The 21,553-nt window shown below is 45.4% G+C and overlaps 2 protein-coding genes across 5 annotated transcripts in view; one reads left to right on the top strand and one right to left on the bottom strand.

The window, feature by feature from the left end:
- Positions 1-18,586, top strand: part of PDGFRL (platelet derived growth factor receptor like) — a 36,258-nt gene extending 17,672 nt beyond the window's left edge. Inside the window, exons 3-6 of the mRNA XM_081130166.1 lie at positions 11,288-11,439; positions 15,387-15,680; positions 16,572-16,711; positions 18,121-18,586. Coding sequence (XP_080986292.1) covers positions 11,288-11,439; positions 15,387-15,680; positions 16,572-16,711; positions 18,121-18,309 — 775 coding nt within the window. The 3' untranslated portion in view covers positions 18,310-18,586. The remainder of the gene's footprint in view (positions 1-11,287; positions 11,440-15,386; positions 15,681-16,571; positions 16,712-18,120) is intronic.
- Positions 18,587-18,758: 172 nt separating this feature from the next.
- MTUS1 (microtubule associated scaffold protein 1) overlaps positions 18,759-21,553 on the bottom strand; it is a 118,606-nt gene continuing 115,811 nt past the window's right edge. For all 4 annotated transcript variants that reach the window (XM_081130161.1, XM_081130160.1, XM_081130162.1 and 1 more), the window contains one exon: positions 18,759-21,508. In XM_081130161.1, the coding sequence (XP_080986287.1) occupies positions 21,295-21,508 (214 nt within the window). In that variant the 3' untranslated portion in view covers positions 18,759-21,294. The remainder of the gene's footprint in view (positions 21,509-21,553) is intronic.

The raw sequence follows: 21,553 nt of genomic DNA, 5'->3' as shown, positions 1-21,553 counted from the left end.
CCCTGAAGGTAGAGCTCTCTGTCCCCAGACTCAGTGGCACCAGCGTGAGGGCCTCCAGCATTTCCCGAGGTGGCTTGGGGAGGGGGGCAGGATGCAAGATGTGTTTGGTGTACTAGGCGTCCTGACAGTGTTCAGGCCCCAGGAGAACACGGCTCTGTTCGTTCAGGATGGGGTGGGGGAGGCAGTCATAGACCCAGTCCCATTGTGCTGGTGTCGGGACAGATGAGGTCATGCAGGGAAAGCGCTGGCACACGTAGTGAGCCATGTCAACCAAGATGAGCTAGTTTTATTCACAATACTGTACCCAATGGAGGGAAATCAAAAGAAAAAGCCAGTTCTTCGGGAATGTTTGTAACTTAATTTTTTAAATTGAGGTATAATTGACACGCCATTCTATTAGTTCCAGGTACACATTATGTGATGACTTGATATTTGTCTACAATAAGCCTACTTAACACCTGTCACCTCACATAGTTACTAATTTGTTTCTAATGAGAACTTTAAGATCTACTTTCTTAGCAACTTTCAAATATACTATACGATATTATTAACTATCATCACCATGCCATAGATTATATTCTCAGAACTTATTTATTTTATAACTAGAAGTTTGTACCTTTCACCCTCTTCACCTGGTTTGCACCCCACAACCCCCTACCTCTGGCGCCACCAATCTGTTCCCTGTATTTATGATCTTGTCTTGTTCTCTTAGATTCCACATACAAGTGAGATCGTATAGGGTTTATCTTCCTCTCTGATTTATTCCACTTAGCATAATGCCTTCAACGTCCATTCAGGTTGTCACAATGGAAAAATTTTATTCTTTCCTATAGCTGAGAGAGAATCATCCTGTTGGACCCGCACCCCGCGGGGTGGCTGTGTGGGGGTAGGTGAGAAGTCACTGCCCGCGGGAATCTGCCCAGAACTTCGGTTGTCACCCCCTGACCCCCACCCACACTGTTCACTCTGCCCTGTCACCTCTCCTTGCCTGGCGCTTTACTTTTCAGACCCTTTGTTCAGATTGCCTTTTGGACTTGATCTTGACTTTGTCCTGTTGCTCAAAGCCCTACTCCCAGCCCCACCCTACCTCTTAGCACCCGGGTTCAGTCTGGTGCCTCACTTGCCTGGGAGGGGAGGTCAGAGCAAGCTCACCCTTCCCTGTAATGACCTTGCTCTTCTTTATGACCTTGACCTTCTTTATGAACTTGACTTAGGAGCTGGGACAAGGCAAGGGAATGGGACTCTGTGTGTCAACCAAAATGGATATAAGAGAACGTGTATGTGTTTACATAGGCGGCTCATGGAATGGCACAAGCAATGGCGTCCACCGGTGGGCATCCTGGGGGAAGAGGCAGGGAACAGCAACTGTCCATATAAAATCAGGAGGGGTGACCATGGCAAGTGGGTCACAGCTCAAGATTAATAGGCATTCAGAAATTGATAGACTAACCGTTTTCTGCAAAGTGTGTGCCAGATAGAGTTACTGCTAGCCTAATTTATGTAGAAAGACAGTCTGCTCAGTCAGAAAGGTAGATGTGTAAAAAGCAGACGTGGTCCTGACTGCCAGCGGCTCATCAACTAGTGGAACAAATGACACACATGTCAGCTACAATTACAGAACAACAGTGGGCAGCTGTGGGCAGGTGCAAGTGGGGGGGGCTGATGGGCGGACAGAAGGCTGCTTTCAGCATGGGCTGGAGAGGCAGGTTGATTCATTGAGTGATTGATTACCCAATCGTGGGAGACAGGCCTTTGAAGATAAGGCGATGAGATGTGGAAAGAAGAGCCGAGGAGGAGAAAAGCATAAAAGTTCCCCAAGAGATTGCCAGATGAAGTCAGCTTGGGACCCACTGACCTGGCCTGGACCCTACATTTTACAGATGATTAGGTTGGACCACAGAGGCTCAGGGGGGTTCTCAAGTTTGCACAGCTTTCAGTAAAAGGAACCTAGACTTGAACCTAACTCCCAACACCCCTCTAGTCTCAGGAAAGCAGCCTATTTCTTCAGGTTTCTGATGTTTGTTCAGGTTTACCATCCAAGTAACAGTATGTGTGGGCACCTTGAGAATGTTGGCAAGATGGGAGGTTTGGGGGATCTTTCTCCACTGGGAATTCATGGTGCCAGGTGCTAATGGGGCCCAGCCCACGGCCCCTGCATTCACTATTATAACTTGGCCATAATACACTCCCTGGCTGTGTGCCAGCCCATTAGTAACCCACCGCTTGTTTCCCTAACAAGGGTGGTGGTGGCTTCTCCATTGTCCTCTGTTACTTCTCTTCCTAGGCCTGTTCTCCCCCAGTGTGTCTGTGAGCATTCAGCTAAGGAGAACTGGGACTGGGGGGTGGGGGACTATTTCTTACGACCTGTGCAGATGGGCTTATTCCATGTAATAGGACTAGACTTGCCAGACATGTAATATGAGTCATTACCATGAGTAACTCCCATACATCAGAATCATATGGTTGCCAATTTTGAAAGGTGACCTTGTAAAAATCACGTTGACAACAACGATTACTTATGTCTGTGAGTTTCTCTACATGGCGAAGGCACGTCCGCTAAGCTGTATCTTACCATCCCCTGCGAACTGGCCGTGTGACCTTGGGGGAGTCACATGATCTCTGTAATATGAGGGATCCAACCAGATGGTCTCTAAAGTACCTTTTAGTTCCAAAGTGCTTATTGGCACTCGTATTTCATCCACTTGCATGAGGAATAAGGGCCTTTGGACAGGTTATTCAGCTCAGATTCACTCCCTGAATTCTGTTCTGTTCCACTGCCAGTCACTATAGCTGCTGTCTGCACAGCATTGTGGGTAACACAGGCAAGCATAAGGCACGGCTCCTTCTCGGGAAGGAATTATTTTACTAGAGAAATATCATAGGGAGTTGAAAAGGTTACACAGCACAGAACAGATGATATAGATAGATAGATAGATGATAGATGATAGATGATAGATAGAGATAGATGATAGATAGATAGATAGATAGATAGATAGATAGATAGATAGATGATAGATAGATAGATGATAGATAGATAGATAGATGATAGATAGATAGATGATAGATGATAGATAGATAGATAGATAGATAGATAGATAGATAGATAGATAGATAGATAGATGATAGATAGATGATAGATAGATCGATCGATCTCCAAGATTTGTGATAAAGACATTAAGTGCAGGGTGTGAGAAGCTTAGATCTGTGTGTCCTGGGGCAACCTCAATACCACCTAATGTTTGTGAGAGTTTATCCTGTGCCAGCATCCTTCTAGGACCTTGTACAGTTATTAACTAATTTAATTCTCAAAATAACCCTAGAAGGTTGGGACTGTTATTCTCTCCATGTCTCAGATGAAGAAACTGAGCACAGTACGATTCATTAATGTGTTAATAATAGTCACAGAGCCAGTAAGGTGTAGGTAGAGTCAAGTTTTGAATCGGGGAAATCAGCCTCCTGAATGCATGCTCTTCACCACTGTTCTGCAAATGCCACTGAACGGAAGAGCTCTCCCTGAGGACAGAACTCTGAAAAATAACCAGGTATTGGCCAGATGGTAAAAAAAAAGAGAGCCTTTTAGAGGGACAGAGACAGCTGGAGGGCTGGGTGGAAATGGGCCTCTGTGTCTAGGCTCAGAGAGGGCTTTGGTGGCATCAAGAGAAGGATCTATGGTGGAGGAGCTGGGAGAGTGTAGGAGCCTTGAATTCTGGCAAAGATGGGTGCATTCGATTCTGTGCGCACTGGGAGCTGCTCATAATATAAAGCTTGAGGCAATAGCAAAATGGTTTTTGGAAAAGTATATGTGACACCTTTGTAGAGCATTTGAAGGGGATAGAGGAGATATTTTTCTAGAAGGATCGATTTGTCAGCTGGTAGAGTATAAGGATTGGAACAGAGATGGAACATCAATGTTGATACCGAGAGTCAGCCTGGGAGAAAGGTGGAGCTATGACTCCCTCAAAGAAACAGGGGAGTCTGGAGTGGGAACCAGGTGAGAGGGGCGGCTGCCCGGGATCCAGGAGCCTGGGAGGCCGAGGGAGCTCCAGGGAGGTGGCCTGGCCTGGGCAGCCACACGGAGCAGAGCAGGTGTGAGGGCAAAGTCACGCTGTGCTTCTGATTATTTCTTACATTCCAACTGGCAGGATTTTTATTAATCAGAGCAAAATAGTATACTGGATTTTTTAGGCCTCCAAAGGAATTCCTGTTGGTCTTGCCTTTGGAATCCACATTCTAAAAAGGCAACACAATATAAAACTCACTTTCCGATTTCTGAAAGTGTAAATGAGCCATGTACATGTTTGCAGAGCATCTATTGTGTAGTTTTGTAGGTGGCTTATCTTGTTTTGCTTTTACTAAGGTTTATTTTCTTATTATAAAATTACAGGTGCTCATTTACTTTAGAACGTCAGAAACTGTAGATAAGTAAAAAGAAGGGAGAGGCCACTGAATATCCCGGGGTCCGCTGTCAACACTGCAGTGTAGAAGCTTCCGGTTTTATTTTTATATGTAAAAAGAAATTGTATCAAAATATACAAACTCCTTGATGATTAATTTTTACCTAATGTTTCATGCATAGTATTCTATGTTATAACTGTAATGCCATAGTACATTTAATGAAAACTTATTGTTGGAATCATCCCCGCCCCCCAGCTTTTCTTTTTACTATCACAGTCATTGCTGCAGTAAGCATCTAAAGAGCAAAGATTTATTTCTACAAACGGAATTATTGGGCCACAGGCTGCACGTCTGAAGGCCTTTATTCCAGGAAGCCTAATGGGATTTTCTGTTTGGTTAATCTCTGGTTTATTAGGCCTGGCTTGGCTTGTGGTATTAAAGGGATACCCAAGCCTCAGTTTCTTAGAATCTGGGAATTCTCTGAAGGAGGCAGAGTCGCTTTTCCTTTGTAAGAAGCCAAGTGGGTTGACAGGAGAGGCAACCCTGCCAGCAGGGTGGACGAGGTGGAGTGAGGAGAAAAGGGGACCCTCCCATCGCTGTGGTCAGAGCCTGCGGTCGGTGTCAGGGACAGGAGCTGGAGAAAGGAAGGAGGGGTTGGCAGGGCTGGAGGGCCACCACCTCTCTGAAAGAGTTAAAAAGGCCTATGATGACTTCTTTTTAAATAACACAGAAGAATCTGGTGTAAGTCACTGTAGAAAAGACCTGAGTCACATTTCTTTTTTTTAAAATAAATCCTCACCTGAGGATATTTTTTCCTTTGCTTTTCAGAGAGAGTGGAAGGGAGAGAGAGAGAGAGAGAGATAGAGAGGGAGAGAGAAACATCGATGTGAGAGAGATACATCGATTGGTTGCCTCCCGCACGCAACCTGACCGTGGCTGGGGATCCAGCCTGCAACCAAGGTACATGCCCTTGACCGGAATCAAACCCAAGACCCTTCAGTCCTCAGGCCAACACTCTAATCACCAGCTAGGACCCTGAGTCACATTTCACAATCATTAACATAACTGGTTGTTGGAACATAGTTATCATGTAAGGGTCTTGGCCAGTCCTCTAACATGGAGAGAGAAAGAGGTATTTCAGCGTCATTTCTGATATTGAAACTGCCCTCATTTGGAAGTTTCTTGGTTTGCATATTTGTTTCTCATACATATTTCTTTTCATCTTTTTTTTTTTTTTTAATCATAAACTGTGGAGTTTTACCCAGCTGTCTGTTTCCCAGGACATGTGTTCTGCTGACCTGGCTCCATTCCCAGCATATTGTGGAGCAATTATTTTTGACACATTAGTAAGAGGAGGCTTAGTGTAAACATGGACCCTACACAAACACGCGAAACATGGACAAGCAGAAACTCACGAATCTCTCTCTCCCTGGGTGCTTGGTGCGGTTCCTTGCACGTGGTAGAAGCTAAATAATGTGTAACCGTGAAATGAATGTTGAATAGGAGGATATTTAATTCCATCTTTTTATTTTACTCCTTATATCTGCTTGATGCCAACGGAGGCATCAGCCTCTGAGGCAGAATGTCTGGAAGGGTATAGTTATTTAAACACATCAGCTTCTCCTGTAGCTCCAACACTTGGGAAAGTTACCTACCGAACCTCAGTTTGCTCACCTGTAATATGGGGATAATAATAGTACCTGCCTTCCAGAGCTGTTAATAAGAGGAAATCCATCAAAATATATCAAGGGCTTACAACCGGGCTTCACACATATTAAGCACTTCTTAAGTTTTAGTTACTATCAGTGGTTTCGTCATCACCATCTCAGGGGATTGAGAAAAAAGAATGCACTCCTGGGGTCCTTTCAGTTATACAGTAAATGCTTTACAACTGGTTTTTTCTTGCCCTGTTTCCTTCCATTACTTACTGACTGGAAGTGGTTACAAGAGAAGAGAAGGGCCTTTGGGTGAGGTGTCTCTGTACACTCTGCTGGGCTCCCTGAATCCTTGTGTCCATTTCGTGGCGCAGACTCTTTCCTCGGAGGCTGTAGGCCATAGTCCAACCCCTTGGGCAGCCTGCCCCCTGGACTCTGTGAGGCCATTAGTAGAAATGAACACTTAAATCCAGGCATTTAGACTGTAATCCTGCTAAATAATTTGTTTCCTGTTTTATATTGTTTGCATATGAGAGGGGGTGGAAAAATCCAGAAATGTTTTCCAGTGTGTTTCCTTCCTTCCACCCCCAATCCTGCTAAAGATACAGCATGCAGATTTCACGGTGGTAGTAGGGTTATTCCCAGGGCTAAATTCTTACGTGCCCAGTTCCTTTCCTGGGAGGAATGGCATCATGCACTTTTTATCACTTCAGTGCCAGCAAATGCTGAGCCCAAAGTGCCAAATAAATTTATTGATTACTTGGCTGATCTGTACCCTGGTTTTGAGCTCTGCAGGGAATGTGGCCAAGACATTATGGTCTACCTGGGAAGACCTCCACCTGCTTTTTCTCTCCAGCATTCCATTTTTTTTATCTCCTGAAATCTAGCTCTATCCGCACATCTGCAATGGCTTGTTTGGTGGTTGCCAAAGACTTTAATTCTGCCAATGAAGTGTGTGTGCGCACGTGTGTGTGTGTGTGGGGGGGGTCACCAATCCCCCTTTAGGCATCTGATGCTTCTGAGCATCAATTTCTTGAATATTTCTCCTTGATGATTCCCTTTCCCAGTTCTTCTTTCTTTCCCGATCCTTTCCCTCCCCTTTACCTACCTCTTTTCGTCTGGCCCCTCATTTGGCCCTAGATTTTGTCCTAAACCTACTCTCACCTTGTCTGGTTGCTTTTCTTGTTGACCTCGCTCATTCCTTTAGCTCCCACTCTTGCCTCTGTATCAATGGCATGCCGATTACAAATCTAGTGCTGTTTTTTCTCTGTGCCAGGTCTGTATTTCCAGCTGCCCATAGGACATCCGCACTTAAAGGACCCCCATTTGATCACAAATCCCGAATCACCAATAGTGAATCTTATTTTGCCTACCCCTGATCTCCTTTCTCTCCTCAACTATTCCATTTCAGGCAGTTAAAACCCCATTCTTTCCAAGAGAAATACAAACTAAGTGGTCATTATCGATATCTCTCTTTCTTCCACCTCTCATACAATGTCTGTCAACATTTTCCCCAAGAAAACATTCCTTAAATTTGCTTCCATGCCACCACCAGCCCCAGCCCAGCCCAGCCCAGCCCCAGGGCTTGCTGAGCATCCTGGTAACAGCCTCTCAGCCTCTCCTCTTCCTCCTGCCTCCCTGACTCCTGTTCTCTTCACTGGTGTCCTGGCTGAGGTGGGCCCATCGCCCAAACCGAGGATGGTCCCTGCTGCCTGGTGAGCGAAATGTGCACCCTTCTTGCTGTTCTCATGTCGCATGACTCCCAACCCCCCCAACTCCTTCCGTAATGAATGGATTGGATCCCGGAATCATTATTGAGTGCCTTCTACCCACCGTTCACGGGGCCATGGCAATGGACAGAGCAGACCAGGTCCCTCGCAGCCCTCGTGGGCTTGGAGTTTCCTGAGCAAGCGAGCTCGCTGCTTCCCGGCCCCCCTGCTGTCCACCCCTTCCACCCCCACTGGTAAAAGTCTCACCTCCTCCTCAAAGCTGCCCTCAACCGCTTCCACCCTCAGTGGTGAGTCCCTTTTCGCAATTCCTAGTGTTCTTGTGAGCACCCCTTTAGTTATTCTCTGAGTTGTTCACGTTAGTTTTCATTCCTAAGTGGATCGTAATACCCTTGAGGCCCACTGCTTTTTCTCATGGTGCTATCCCCAATTTGCGTGTGTATTGTTTGTCACTGTTATGGTAGTATTTATAACTAGCTACTACTAACCCAAAATTGTATTTAAAGAAGATAAAGTTAGGATAATACAAAGAGACAGGCACGGCATGAAGTGCTTTATGAGCATTTTCTCATCTCCTGAGTGAGTATCCAGTACATGCTTAACTGGCCTAAGTCATTGACTCAGTGTTCACCAGCTGTGGTCGCAGGGAAGTCACTTCTGCTGAGACTCAGTTTCCACATCAGCAACCCTGGGAGCTGGATGTCTGCTTTGCAGGGTCCTTTCCAGCCCCAGTCCTCAGCTCGATTCAGTTTCAGTCCACCCATTTCTCGGGCGTCCTTTAGTGCACGCCGCCCAGATTTATTGCTTGGAGAATATGAAATAAATAGGACACAGTCCCTGCCCTCGAAGTCTTCGTCATCCATTGAAATAACAGGAAGCCACGGGTGCCTGAGGGGTCGAGAACAAGGGAGCCAAGTGCATCCCTGGGAGAAAGCCGGGCGGTTCCTGGGAGATGACTGTAATTAGAAGCTTCCTGAAGGAGGAGAGGTTTCCGTTCAGTTGAAAGGAGGCAGTGGACTGAGTGGGAGCACAGAGGCGCCTCTTGGCAGAACTGGTGGGCAAAGCAGCTATTCAGGGCGAACCAGAACAGGCTGTGTTTAAGGCCAGCCCACAGGACATCTCCCCATGTGCTAAATTTCAAGGGTGACTGCACTGATGCGGCTGCTACACACAACTGGAGAATCTCAGCTACATGCGAAAAGTATGTGGCTCTCCCAGGGCCGAAACTTCGGGATGTTTGCGATGCATCCTCAGATTAAGACCATTTCTTTTGGCATCTGTGCCCCAGGGGGCATCTGTCCCAGAATGACACACCTGGATTCCTGATGCAATTCATTACAGTGACGATCGGCTAATACTGGTGTTTAATAGTAATAAATATTTATTTATGTCTCTCCTCATTTCAAAGGGGTTTTAAATATATTCACAGGAACAAGATAAAAATATAAGAGGTAAAATACGAGAAGATAAAAGTGGAAATAATAGGGTTAGGTAAAGGAGAGGTGCAAATGCCCCAAGGCTTTAAGTACTTTTACCAGAAGGTGGACTGCACAATCGGGGCTCGGTATCTCAGCAATTAATGCATTTTGTCCTAAAGAAAAGTGGGATTTTTTTCATTCTTTTATAATAAACTTATGTTAGAACAATTTTCAATTTACAGAATAATTGTGCAGAGATAGTACAGAGAATCCCTGAATACCCTATGCCCAGTTCCTGTATTATTGACATCTTACATTAGTATGATACATATTAATGAACCAAGATCAATATAATGTTATTAAGTAAAGTTCATAATTTGCTCAGTTTTTTTTACCTAATGTCCCTTTTCTTTTAAAATTGTTTTCAAATTTTTTAATTACAGTTGACATACAATATTATATCAGCTTCAGTTGTACAGTATAGATACTTATATAACTTACAAAGTGATCCCCCTAATAAGTCTGGTAGTCATCTGACACTACACATAGTTATTATAATATTATTGACTATATTTCCTATGCTGTACTTCACATCCCTGTGACTATTTTTGTAACCAGCAATTACTTCTTAATCCCTTTACATTTTGCACCCACCCTCCAACCCCCTTCCCATCTGGCAACCATCAATTTGTTCTCTGTATCAGTTTATTTCTGTTTTGTTTATTTTGTATTTCAGATTCTACAAGTAAGTGAAATCACATGGTAGTTGTTTTTCTCTGTCTTATTTATTTCACTTAATATAATAACCTGTAGGTCCATCTGTGTTGTCGCAAATGGCAAAATGTGATTCTTTTTTATGGCCAAGTAATATTCCATTATATATATGCACCACTCCTTTTTTATCCAGTCCTCTATCGATGGGCACTTAGGTTGCTTCCACATCTTGGCGACTGTAGATAATGCTGCAGTGAGCAGAGAGGTGCGTTTATCTTTTCGAATCAGTGTTTTGTATTTCTTTGCATAAATACCCAGAAGTGGTCCCATCATGGCTTTTTCTTTATATCCCTAGTTATAGGACTTCTGTTCAGCTAGTCTTCAGGTGGTCCTCAATGATGGTTGTTCTGTAATTCAGTTGTAATTTTGATGTGGTTGTGGGAGGAGGCAGGCACAGCATTTACCTTCTTTTCCATCTTGACTGGAAGTCTAAAGAAAAGTTTTTATTTTTATTTTTTATTATTCAGTGTATTGGATTAATATTGGTTAATAACATTATGCAATTTTGAGATGTACCAGATTATAACTTGATATCTGTACACCCGATTGTGTGCTCAACACCCAAAGTCTAGTTTCCTTCTGTTACCATATATCTGATCTCTTTACTCACTTCACCCTCACGCCCCCCCCCCCCCGCCCCAGGAACCACCATTCTGTTGTTTGCATCTATAAGCTCGTTTTTGTTTAGTTAGTTCTTATTTTACTTTTTGTTTTATAGTCCACATATGAGCGAAATCATAGGGGGTTTTTTGTCTTTTTCCATCTGACTTATTTTACTTAGCATAATCTTGAGAGAATTACGCAAATATTTTATTTTTACTACAATATTGTAGCATCTCAAAGATTCTGAGCTTATATCCGAAGACTTATCCTTACTGCTGAAAGAGATTTGCACACGGGATAACGCTGGGTTATTTCATTTACGTCAACTGTTGTTGCAGTGAACTCATTAAAAACAAATCTGAAAGCAAAACACCTTCCCAAGGCTTTCTGGCTGAGTTTCTGTGGCTGCGTTGCAATGCACCAGTGATTTTACTTATGGTAGCCCCAGCTCTGAGGTCAAAGGGAATTTCCTCTCTTTAGAAAACAAACTGTCATTTTTTAAATTTCCTTTTAGGAAAGGCTTCTCTCTGCCTCTCCCCTGCACACACCTTTCCCCCAAACACACTATTTTAAATGTGTGCCATCTGTGAGCGGGCACTCTGTGCCTGCCCACTGGGCAGTTAGATGTGAGAACAAGGGAGCAGGGAGCGCTGGCTGCAAGGCCCCGGCCCTGGCCCAGGCCCAGGTGTGTGACCTGCTTTGCTTCTGTTGACAGCGTGAAGCAGAACGAGCGCTACAGCCAGCTGACCCTGGTCAACTCCACTGCGGCCGACACTGGCGAGTTCAGCTGCTGGGGGCAGCTCTGCACCGGCTACATCTGCAGGAAGGACGAGACCAGAGCGGGCTCCACCTACATCTTCTTCATAGGTAAAAGGTTTGCTGCATTAGCGGAACTCTTCAAACATCTGGACTTGCCTATAGTAGAGGTTCCCACTGTGTGCTGAATATCTAATAATGACAATCAGAGCACCTACTCTTTGCCAGGCTCTGGGCTCAGTGCTTTACATGGATTAGCTCATGTAAGCCTCTCAACAGCCCTTCAGGGTAAGTACTCATATCATTTCTATTTTTTTCCCAATGGAGAAGTTGAAGTTTAGAGAGACTCAATAAGACCTTAAGGTCATACTGCAAGCAATGGCTGTATCAGAATTTGAACCCAGAACAGTCTGACTCTAGAGATGTACCTACGTTGTCCAATATGGTAGCCACTAGACACCTGTGGCTATTTAAATTTAAATGGGAAGTCATTAAAATTAAACAAAATGTGAAACTCAGTTTCTCAGTGGCACTTACTATGTTTCAAGTGCTCCATTGCCACACGTGGCTAGTAGCTGTCATCGCAGAAAGGTCTCCTGGACAGCACTGCTGTCGATTTTGAGTCATGTGCTCTCAGAACCTGTGATGATCCCCTTTCTGAAGCCACTGTAGTCACAGGATGCCTGGCTAAAGGCCTCCTTGTATTTATTCTCATGTATTGAGAGCTGAAGTTTGAGGGGCAGGAATCCCAAAGGTGGTGGTCCTCTAGGCTCCAGCCCCAATCCCTGAGCCTACGTGAGGTGCCTGAAAAGGTGCAGGTCTTCTCCTCCCCTGTGGTGCTAGGAATGTTTCTGCCAGTGGAATTGCCTTTGGAGAAACGGGCATTGCAGAGTAGGTTGCCAGCCTCTTTCCTTTTGCAGGAAGGGGATGGCATTCTCCAAAGCCCAGAGTCAGGAACAGCTTTCAGGGATCTTACAGATGCCACCCCCTGGTGAAGTCAGAATTCTTTCTTAGTGTCTGGGCAGGCGCTTTCAGATTTGTTTACTTCCCGAATCCACCTGCCTTTCAGACTTTAGTGATTTAGGCCTGTGACTCAGATGATCTTCTGCCCTGGCCATTAATAAATGCTTTAACAAAATCTCATGTATAATCCCTTCCCATCCAGAGAGCTCTGCAACCCTGGAGGCCCATGGATCCCATTTCATTCCCACAGTGCCCCCAGGAACTAAGTAGAAACTGCTTTATTATCTCTGCTTTAGAAATAATGATGCTGGTGCTGAGACTCAGAGGGCAAGGTGACCCGTCCAATGTTTCATGACTTACTGTGGCAGAGTAAAGAGTCAAACCCTGCTTTTCTGAGCCAGGATCCAATGTTCTCACTGCTCCAACCCATTTCGAAGACCAGGTGATTGATTAATGGGCAGACGGACAGGCACTAGCTAGCTAACTGGTGTTGCCAGAATTGCTAGCAGCTGTTCACAGGCAGTCCCTTCTGACCCCCATCCTGGAACGTGCTCCGCAGAAAGCCCACGTGCCCTTAGTTATACAGCACTGGGGAGCAACAGTGGAAAAGGCAACCAATGAAGACTAACAGGAGCCTGTTAATTTGGATGCAGCTGGAGACCATATTGCCAATTGCAGAATGAAGATTTTTCTGTCACAGCACTATTGTGTCTTCCCCACATTTTTTTGAACTGAGATTTTGAACTGTAGGGCTCCCTGAGCAGAATGTCCTATTAGGGTTATGGGCTCTCTTTGAGTTTTACAGGCAGGTCTTCTTCCTCAATTTATGGAAGCCCCTTTGTGAATCAAAGAAACGCCCCCCCCCCCCCCCCGCAATTATTAATTTCAACATTCAAGAAACCAGGGTCAAAAAGGGAGGTGAACCAATGGGTTGTATCATTTTCTTACTCCTTAGCACGAAGTTAAGAGTCCAGTTGGATTTTCAGTACAGGGTTTAGCAGTTTGTCTTTTCAGGCGTGGAGGGCTTTGCAGAACCAAGATGGGCTGTTACGAGAGCTGAGCTTTCTGCTGCTGGCCCCGGATCCCTTCAGAACATATGCTTCCCCTCTACCCACACAGAGCAACGTCTGGCATTTATTATGTGTGCGTGTTTCCTAGAGTGATTGCAAACGCTGTGATGCTTCCTTTTGACTGTTGTTCATTTGTGCAATTTTTGTGTCAATTTGTGCGATTGTCACATATTATATTTAATCCTATCCAGGAGGCACTCAAGTGTGTGGTTTTTCCCCCCCTCTCTAACTTTTTATTGAAGTATAACAAAGAAAAATACAGAAATCTTAACTATACAGCCCAATAAATTATTGTCAAGTCACATGTAACTCCCACCAGATCGAGGAGAGTATTACTGGCAAAGGGCTTGGGATCCAATCTTCATATGTAGTAAAACCACATTAATGAGCACTTTACTGGAGTTGGTTACAATTTGGATTTTAGTTTACAGCCTATTAACTCTAATTTTTTTGGAAATCTAAATTTTCATGTATTTAGTTTTCTTAAAGTAATATTTGTTATCTACTCAAGTAAATACAAACATTTTCAGGGACAAATGCCATCTACCATTTTTTAAATGAACTTTAATGTACTTTTTTGTGTAGCTGGAATGTACTAATTATAAACAAATGTGTGTATTTGTTTTTCTTTGTTAAAGTAACTGGTGTGGCCACTTCTTTCAAAGCATGTCCAAGAAGCAAGACCACATTTTTGTGCTCTGAAATGCTGATTGCTATCCTACTGGCTTTGCTCACTGGTTCAGTTTTCTTGACAAAACCTCAAAACAAAAGTTGCTTCTAAACCTTACAATCATGCATTCCTTAAATGTTTTTGCCAAAAAGATATCTTGAATACTATCTACTCTGGGTTCTTCTCTTTACAAATGGGTATGACGCATCCAAGGCCATGCAGACTTACTCTTTGTGAACACAGGACTGTCAGGTACAACGTTGACAAAGGTGTCCCTTGCCTAAGTCTGCAAGTCAGTTTCTCATGAAGTAGCATGAATCACCTGGCCTGATACAAAGCCTAGCAAAAGACAGGGAGTCTCTGAGCCATGACATACTCTTCCTTGACCTCAGTCAGAGCAGGGGGAAGGACCTCCATGTCAGTTAACTTGCACCCATTCCCAAAGAACTCTTGGCTCATGAAGACATTTGATGACATGTCCAGAAATTCTGTCCCTAACCCAAAACATCATATGACTATGGCACAAAGAAGGATTGTGAAGGAGAAAGCCAAGAATAACTGGTTGTTTCAGGAACATTACAGGAAAAACATGGGAAACAATTGAACAAATGTTGGGGTATAATTAAGTTAAAAGATTTCTCTTAATTACTATAATAGTCTCTCAGAGTATAGAAAACAAAAGATTTAATGTGCCATGCCAAAAACAAACCAAAACAACAGCAAAATAACCCCCAACTCAGAGTCCTTTGTACTAAGGAAAGTATGGGTAAACCAGCCCTCATTTCTGTAATATGAAAATACCGTTTTCTAGAGCTTAAAGAACACACAGAGTGACTTCAGAGGAAACAGGAGGAGTTAGGAACTGGCTGGAGGTCCCCAGCCCAGTGGTAGCCAAGCTGAGTTCAGAACCTGAGATTAGCAGGTTCCTTGTACATCTACGCGATTCCCTTTCCACAGACCATGGCAGAAATGAGGTCCAGTGGCCTGGACCTCTCAGAGGGGCTCTGCTGTGGGGGAACCACCTCCAGAGGCACTTACTGAACATAAGTTCTGGGGCTAATTTCTCCAGAGACACAGCGGTTTGTTTCCAGGTTTTAAAACTGCTCTGAACATAAGGAAACCAGTCTCCTTCCCTCCTTCCTCAGGGGGATAATCCATGGGCCTGATTTGGACCTGAACTAAGACCTATTTTATTTCCTTTAAGGAGCTGGGAAGTAACATCTATTTTCTAAAAAAGGAAAATTATTAAAAAGTAGCCAGTCCCCCCCATCTTTGCGCCCTGGAGGCATGAATCCATATAGCGCTCTTTACCTTGTTTCTCCAGAACAAACAAGCCCCCTTCTTTCCCTTTGCAGAGAAAGGAGAACTGTTTGTGCCGTCTCCCAGTTACTTTGATGTTGTCTACTTGAACCCGGACAGACAGGCTGTGGTTCCTTGTCGAGTGACTGTCCTGTCCGCCAAAGTCACCCTCCACAGGGAGTTCCCGGCCAAGGAAATCCCGGCCAATGGAACAGACATTGTTTACGACGTGAAGAGAGGCTTTGTGTACCTGCAGCCCCACTCTGACCACCAGGGCGTGGTCTACTGCAAGGCCGAGGCGGGGGGCAAGTCGCAGATCTCCGTCAAGTACCAGCTCCTCTACGCCGAAGGTGAGCGTGCTTCCTGCCGGGCCTGGACTTCAGTGGCTTCCAGCTGGTCGGTGGCAGGTACTGCGGCTTTGCCACTGGGAATCCCGGTTGGACAGTGCCCCGGGTCTCCCTCCAGGCCTGTTACGCTCACCCTGCAGATTTGAGTCCAAACATTGCTTCCTCAAGGTAGTCCTTCCTGATTCGCAGGCGATTCTGAACTTCTGGAACGCGTTGGGCTTCTCCTTCTAGCTCTTAACACACTCCTTTAAAATTAACCGTACGGTTACTTGCTCTGTGTCTGCCTCCTCCTCTGGAATCCAGGCCCCAGGGCTCAGAGAGCACATGTGTCTGGTCCCCTGCTCCTAGATGGGACACTGCTTGGCTCAAGGCTGCCATCCGATGCAATTGAGTGAACTGACCATAGTGGCATTTGTTCGAGATGCTGTGACACTGGGGACATAGGTCGCATTTCTGCCCCTCCTGCAACCTTTCTCTCACTAGATTGAGATGTTCTTCTCTGAGGGTGGACAGCCCCCACCCTCCTGTTCGCCTCCACCCCTGCGGTGGCCCGCTCTACATTCCACTTGCTTGATCCCCAAGCGCCTCCTTCTCTCTGAGCTTTTTAATTTCCATCAGATGAACCCCTGGCAGACCTTTGAGCCTCCTTCCCTAATTACAAGGGAAGTGGCTGGGCCTGGGGAGTATGGGTGGTGACCCCATTCAGACCACCAAGGTAGAGAGAGGGGAGGCTTCCAAGAACCCAAAAGTGGTGGGATGGAGGAGGCCTGGTGCTAACTGGGGGTGGCGGAAATGTTTCACATCTGTCCAAAGACAAGAATGTGTCTGTAGTTTGTCTTCAATGTCACACTCATGGATTTCATCTCCCTTTCCCTGTCTCCTGCTTAATGCCAGTTCCCAGCGGCCCTCCGTCCACAACCATCTTGGCGTCCTCAAACAGAGTAAAAAGCGGGGATGGCATCAGTGTGCTCTGCACTGTCCTAGGGGAGCCCGACGTGGAGGTGGAGTTCAGGTGGATCTACCCCGGGCAGAAGGTAAGCACTTCCAGCTGTTCTAATGCGGGTTTGTCTCCCCTGCGAGGCCTGCCACTGGTGAAGACCTTAACTTAGACAGTGCAAGAGATGGGCGGGACTGCGGCAGGCACCAGGGCTTGCTTGTTTTCTAAGATGGTTCAGTATGTTTACAAATCGCTTTTTTTTTTTTAAATAGACAAGAAGGAAGGTGACTGGGTTTGATTAGACAATTCACTCAGTGTACCTTCTTCCTAAGTGATTTTTCTTCATAATCCTTAGAGGAGGAGGAACGGGGGCTTGAAAGGGACAGGAGGGGCCTCCCTCTTCCTCCAACCTCAACCTTCAGTCTTAATTCAAGGTCGATTAGAGGCCCATCTAACCTCCTTCTGGTGTCTGAGTGTCTTGCATACAAGCTGTGCCCCGTGGCGAGCAGCTCTGGGCAGACATCCGCAGGCCCCGTCCAAAAGGTGCTGTGAGGCCAGCGACCGTTTTTAAATAGACTTCCCATTAAAGCAGCCACAGCTTATTATTTAGCCTCTGTGCATGCTCTGCTCACTAACATAAATAGCTCTGCTACCAACATGGAACAATCCCTTTGTTGCCAAGAGACTTGGCCTCCTGGGATGTGCTCAGCAGCCAACGCCTTTCTGGCTCACGGGCTGTGATTGGCAGGAAAGAACTCTCCCTGGAGAAGGGTATTTTCCAACCTGCTGGTACCCGGTACTTGTTTTACACAGTTGTCACGATTACAAGACAGTCATGATTTTCAATAGAGATTTTTTTAAATTGCTCATTATTTTAGGAGCAGAATGGGGAATTTAGTAGCACTATTATAATTGTTAAGATAATCCACAAAACACTACATTCTTATCAAATTTGGATGAAGCCTCTCAAAAGTGACCATCTGACCTTTTAGAAACGGAGTTGTCACTTAGGGCATCACTGGTACAACTTCTCCCCCCCTGAAGCCCTCCGCATGTTCGACTTGTGCTTCTCTCGCTCCCAAATCTGAACAATCGCGAGCTTTATTCACTTGCATAGTGAGCGCTTTGGGCTCTTTTTGACCAGAAATTCTATGACTAAGAACCACTGTGTGAGAGGGTGAAAGTGGGCAATGGAAAGAGAAGGGTGGGAAATTGTATCCACTTTTTAAAACTAATGCCAGGTCTACAGTATCCTTGGAGTTCCAAAAGAATCAATCTTATATTAGGTAGAAACTTTAAAGAAAAAGGGCAGAAAGAGAGTCCAACAGCATAGTGAAGTCCCCGACTCTGCTGTGAAAAACACGCAGCCGAAAATGATTATGGTGCGAGCGCGTCCGTGGGCCACAAATACGAGTCTCTCCTACGCATGGTCCGCGCTGAGCGAAACGGGAGCCGTGCATGGCAGCGGGGCCTCCTCACTGCAGGCCCTGGCGTGTCGTTACACAGGATGAAAGGCCCGTGACCATTCAGGACACTTGGCGGCTGGTGCAGAGAGGGCTGGGGCACACCACGAGGATCTCGCAGAGCGTCCTGACGGTGGGAGACTTCGAGACCGTCGATGCCGGGTATTACATTTGCACGGCCCAGAACCTCCGAGGGCAGACCACAGTAGCCACCACTGTGGAGTTTTCCTGACTTGGAAAGCGAAGTGGGATGAACTGACGGAAGCCCGTTTGTGCCCACAACCGGCGCGGGCGCTTCTGGCCGGTGCCCTGCCAGAGGCCGGGGCGAGCGCCAAACCCCGGCATCCAGACGAACAGGCAGCCACGGTCTAGTGATAGAAGTTAACCCCTCTGACAGAAAGCATGTCTCTTGATTGCTTACCGACGTATATGCGTTTCTAGTGTTTACACTCAGAAAGCATATATGTAAACAACTTTATATAATCATTATTAAATGAGCAAGTTTTTGTAAAAAAAATTTAAAACTGGGCTAAGTGCTTGCTTTTTTCAGTTGGCAGAAGGTCTTGTTGGTAGTAATGTTTGGGTGAATACCCAATATTCCATTGATTTAACCATAATACGTGAGCATCAAAAAATGTAGTAATATATAATTCAACTATATGAACTATGATATGAAGGTATCCAAAAATATCATAGAAACTTGCTTTTTATTTTTTTTAAAAAACTGCTGTACTCAGAAGTACTAGTTCTAGATTAGTACATTCAGTAAGATCTATAGTATGTGTTTTTAAAAGTTTAATTATCAATATAAAATAGGTATACAGATCAAGGAAAATTCCACTTCATTTAGACCTCTTTTAGCATCTTCAAAAATATTTAAAAGACCATAGTTGTTCCAATTTCTTACCTTAAAGAGCAGAAATTGTTAAAAACCAGTCAAACGTTATTTCTCCAAAACACATAGCTTTGAATTTAGAAAAGAAAAGCTTTGTTCTAAGTTTAGCTCTGTGAGCCAAATTTCAGCCCCCGGCCAATTTTGCAGTTTCATTGGAAATTCCTGGGAAATAGCTTAGGAGGAGACAGGTCAGCTCCTGTGCTGGGAGGTGGCTAACACTGGATAACACTTTGGAGACTGAAGTACATCACAGGTTGCACCTCTTATATTAAATATTCCAGCATTATTTATTTAATCAAGGTAAAAATACACTTTGCATCATTACAAACTGAGCACAATTATAGTTTTTACACATCCGTATATTTCACGACGTGCCGACATTTTGCATCCTATGTGAAACATTTGGTTTGAGAAAAATCTTTAAGTTCTCTGTTTTGTTTCCTATCTTCTCTCCAGTTGTCTCCCATTCTCTGAAGACATTTTATACTAACTGTGTAAGATTGATTTCCCCAGACACCTGAATGGTATGGAGGAGAACAGGTAACAGCGCAAGATTTACCATGTGAGGGAACAGATGGCAAATCCAACTTTGGCTAATGACATAGAGAACAACCTGAAAGGATAAGCACAGAGATATTTCAGAAGGTGACAGTGAGCCTAGTTCCCATTTTTCAGAAGCAAACATGGCAGGTAACATACATAATAAACTGCTGAAGTTTAGACTTCAGACACAATCACTAATAATACAAAAAATAAACATGCATCATGAATATTAATTTGCTATGGAGTGTACACGTAAATTATGACTCAAATAGCCACCTCTAGTATCCTGAATTTGCTCTTACTATCGGGGTTATTTGTACAGCCATCTAACATCAGCATTGCAGGTTAGTAAATACTGACATCACAATGTGGACACATGCAGGGAGAGGGGGGAAAGCCACAGTGCTTCCTTCCACCTCCCCCAAAGTATTAGAATTGGGGGGAAGTAGTAAGTCTGGAAAAGAAACTGAAATGCAACCTTGAGGAGAGGTCTAGAAGCCACATTTCCTACTTGTACGCTGGCCACTCTACCTTCCCAAAGACAGGAGGAGTCCTCAAAGGGTACATGGAAACTTAGCGTTATCTTCTATTAAATGTTGCATCATTGGTTTAACCAAGGTACTCCTATTCACGGATAAACACTGAATCTACCTTTCTTAGTTCTGCTAGCCAATGACTCTCTCATCCTTTATTCCCTCTAGGGTTTCCCAGAACTTGTCCTATCAGATCCAGGCTGTGGTTTACTTGGAGAGTGGTCTCAGCACCTTGAGGATGAGCTGGCTCTGGAAGAGCATATTCCATTACCCTTGTCCCAGAGAACAATAGGAAGGAGGTAGAAGGTTTGCTTTTGTGGCTCTGGCTGGGGGAGGAAGGAAAGGGGGGGAAGCGAGGATAATGGGAGGAGACGAATAGTTGACATCAATGAGGACAGCTTAGGTCAAGGGAAACATAAGGCAGAAGCGATTCACGGCTGCTGCCCCTTTTCTTTATACAGAGTTTTAGAAACATTAGGGTTTTGCATCTGCTCATAGCCTGAGAAAATGGATCGTGGTAGTAAAATGTTAGGTTCACATGGGAAAGTTAAAAATCTACAGAAAAAACATCTAGTTAGTTTTAACTGACATGGCTGAACACTAAAAGAATGCCAAGAAGCTTCGAAAGGATGGAGACTGCACAGAGCTCCCCCTCCCGTGGGGCGGGGCGGGGCGGGGGGCAGAGTCCTCATCCAAGCAACCGCTGCTCGCTCTTCTATGGCTTTTTGCAGAAACTCATACACTGACCTAGCTGATTAGTACATATCCAGAAATATGCAGCGTCTGACTTTCGATACATAGTGAAGGAGGCAGCATCAGACACAGGACACTCGCTACATCGTTTTATTCACACATCCCCCAGATAGAAATCACAAGAAGGTGCCTGTGGTGAAGAACATTATAAAGGTTATAAATCTTTATCTGAAGAGGCCCCTGAGAGTTTTTCCCCCTTACGCTTCCGTGGAAAAGGCAATGTTCTTTAAGTGCTTTGTGCAAATGTCTGTGCAGATCGATTCCGAAATCATCTGGGGAGGAGTCTCTTGGCCAGAGAGCCACGCGCTCCTCCGGGGCTCCCGCCTCACGAGGAGCCGATGCGGGGGGGTCGGGACTTTGCAGTTCTAGCGCGGCGACATCGCGTCAGCTCGCGGGGCGCTCCGCCCCACGCCCTCGCCCTTGCTTGGGGTCAGTCCTGCGGCCCGGCCCGGCCCGTGACAGTGCTCCCAGACAGTCTCCGCGTCCAGAGGCGTCATCTGGGCGAAACGCTGGGGCTGGGGAAGGAGCCAGAATTCCGCGGCGACTGGAAGGGGATGGCGGAGGACGTGGGGGACCTGTCGGAGCTGCACAGGTCCCCGTTGTGCAGCTTCCACAGCAGCTCTTCGTTCTCCATGGAGAGTCGCTTGTTGACTTTCGACTCCTTCTCCAGCCACTCCTGCAGGGCGGCCTGCTCCGTGGTAAGTTGCCTTAAAGACAAGAGAGAGCCAGGAACCGTGGGGATCTGAGTTTCT

The sequence above is a fragment of the Miniopterus schreibersii genome, assembly GCF_964146895.1.
Source record: "Miniopterus schreibersii genome assembly, chromosome: 2".
Lineage (NCBI taxonomy): Eukaryota > Metazoa > Chordata > Mammalia > Chiroptera > Miniopteridae > Miniopterus > Miniopterus schreibersii.
The sequence above is the reverse complement of the archived record's forward strand: the minus strand, read 5'-3'. Positions and strand labels throughout refer to the sequence as shown.